This window comes from Perkinsus marinus, assembly GCF_000006405.1.
Source record: "Perkinsus marinus ATCC 50983 genomic scaffold scf_1104296958234, whole genome shotgun sequence".
Classification (NCBI taxonomy): Eukaryota; Perkinsozoa; order Perkinsida; family Perkinsidae; genus Perkinsus; species Perkinsus marinus.
In genome coordinates, this window is record NW_003206847.1 from 161,780 (window position 1) to 164,396 (window position 2,617).

Below are 2,617 nucleotides of genomic sequence, written 5' to 3' on the forward strand. Positions count from 1 at the left end.
TGTAGGCTGCTGCATAGCCGATACCGTCGATGCCGTAGAGCATGTTGACATCACCAATTACCCAGAACAGACCTGAAACCGACTGTGTCAAATCCCGCGGAGGTTCTATCCCTGGTACCGGCGATAAATGCTGGACGGATGACGCTGTGGTTGGTACGCTTTTTGAAAGCGAATTGTCGAATGGTCGACGCCAACCAATACCACACGCTGGAGACAAAGTAGATACCGATAGTTTGCGAGAATACGAACTGAACCTAAGAACGGAAAAGTGAACGTTGAGTGGTAAGGTCGATATTCAACCCTACCGCCATCATATCTTTCCCTTGTTGCGTCTGAATCCACAAAGCATACGGCCAACCGTTCATGGCCGTCAATACACCCGCTGCTATCGCCAATACGATGCCTGTGATGAAACGAAGTAATGAGGAGGAGTACACTAAAGGGAGCATACCTGCTAGTTTGATTGCTTGTGCTCTGCTCGCACCGAAAAGATACTTCCGACGATGTTGACTGGCAGATGTAGAGTCTTTGACCACAACTTCATCTTCGTCGACACATTGCCCGGGAGAGCTCACGTCAGTGTGGATCGGCGCTGAGTTCTTGTGGCGGACACTCTGTGATGGTCTCTCCTTAGTTTTCAGAGGAGTGGTAGTGGTCTTGGCCTCCTCTGGTTCAACCCAGAATAGCATTATGAAGGAAACGAGGAGGACGAAGACTCCGATGTCGCGAAGGAGTGGTATGCGACCGACGTCCTGGTCCATGCCGAAGAGACCGAATCGACTAAGGCAATACCCCCATGAGAGATTGATGATGTGATAGAGGGAGAAACCTAGCGCTAGCCCGCAGATCCGTACTAGAGGGATAACGAGGAAGTTGGCAGAGCCCCATAGCATGCCGGAAAGGACACCATAGAGAATCACTTGAGGGCCGGGCCAGTCAAGGGCAAGCATGAGGATGAGTTGGAGGAGTATACCTCCCCAGATGATGCCACTGCACATAAACCATTGGAAGACGGCACCGTCGAAGGTGGTGTACTGCTTACAGGGAACGTATTGTATACCGTAGAAGAAGGCAGCTAGTAGAGTGCAAGTAATACCAACGCCGAAGGAGACATCAGCCATGGTGATCGATATAAGCGGCTGAGGGAGAGGAGTGGACCTCATTTGTATCTTACACGAGTCAACCTAAGATTCCCATGCTAAATGGTCGTCCGTAGAGCATTCGTTCATTTATCCACTGGTATATGCAACTCCATATCTCTTCTCAGCTGCACTCACTGTCAATACTCCCTAGCACCAATACCAATCATACCTGCTGGCTAACTAGCGGTAAATCGATGAGAGTGGAATCGAAGAACTAATGACACAACGGCGCTAGGAAATAAATAGAAGTGCTAATATGTGTAATAATAGTAATACAGCTCAGTGCTAGCTGTACAGTGTAATATAGTAACGATAATTGTTGTTCATTAGCATTCATTCGATGGATTGAATCAAATCTTGCCTGACGTAGAGTGTGGGTGGAGGTTGCGACATATCAGAATGATGATGGTGAGAGCCACGGTACTAGTTATGAACGTGTACGTTATGAACTAGTTATGTGCTAGTTATGAACGTTAGCCACGGCAATACACGTTGTAGACCAACGTGTTGTTATGGTGCTCTGATCATCAGAGTCTGATGTTCAGATGAACCATACTCTAGCAGACAGAGAATACTGTTGGCTTCTGGCTGTAGGTTGAATGCGGGTCTTAGCCAACTACAGGGTGTTTCAGCAAGAATGTGCTTTTTTGAACAACTCCCTGTTCAAGACGAAGAACGGTTTACACACCGTTCGAGGGCTCCTACGGATGGCTTTTAGATGATATGGAAGACACTAATAAATTCACCTCTTGTCTTGATCAGAGAGTTTCTCAAAAAAGTACATTTTTTTCTTTGAAATTTCGTAGAGCCAGAATTTTGTAGTTTGTGTTTCGCAAACATTATCGACTCGGAACCGCACTGACAGTAGCATTCTCGTCCGCCTATCCCACTTCGCTGTGCATAGGATTTTATAATCACAAGCTGTTCACTGTTGATGGAAAGTAGGTAAATCTCGACATCTTGCCGGATCTTGCGCAAGCCTCATGTTTCGGAGTCGACATATCGGTTGGCAGCCATCTTGGTGAAAAGGTAAAATCTAAGGAAGATCTCCATTTCCAAGGGAACAATCTCGCTCGCCCATTTTTCACTTAAACGTGCTGGCAGCACGGTAGCCGCCGATTGGCCTTTCTAAGTACCCCTCAGTGTACTTATCTGTGTGATAACGTATGTAGCTGAATTCCGACGCCTCGAGCTCCAGGCAGGCGAGGGGTAAGCGTCCTGAGAAAGCTTAAGAAGCGTTGCGTTAGTAGAAGAGGGTCTTCGTGATTTAGCTTGGCAGATGAAACCCGCAGGGAAGTTCGAGGGGGCTATGGGCAGCTAGGTTGCAGAGCAAGTTGCTCTGCGCAACACATTATCACGAGAAACTCCGTGATCACTAACAGATTTCTAACGTACGAGGGAGTTGGGTCACCAGTGAAAGATAAACAACCTAGATGCCTTAACAGCAAGGCAGAATCCAAACCGCAAAACCAAAA

At 47.3% G+C, this 2,617-nt stretch overlaps 1 protein-coding gene across 1 annotated transcript; it reads right to left on the reverse strand.

Moving 5' to 3' along the window:
- Positions 1–50: 50 nt before the first annotated feature.
- On the reverse strand, positions 51–1,121 carry Pmar_PMAR006013 (conserved hypothetical protein; the record flags this gene model as incomplete). The annotated part of the gene is made up of 3 exons (XM_002774386.1): positions 51–254; positions 306–403; positions 452–1,121. The coding sequence occupies 3 exons, from the start codon at positions 1,119–1,121 to the stop codon at positions 51–53; spliced, it is 972 nt and encodes a 323-aa protein (XP_002774432.1).
- Positions 1,122–2,617: the final 1,496 nt, after the last annotated feature.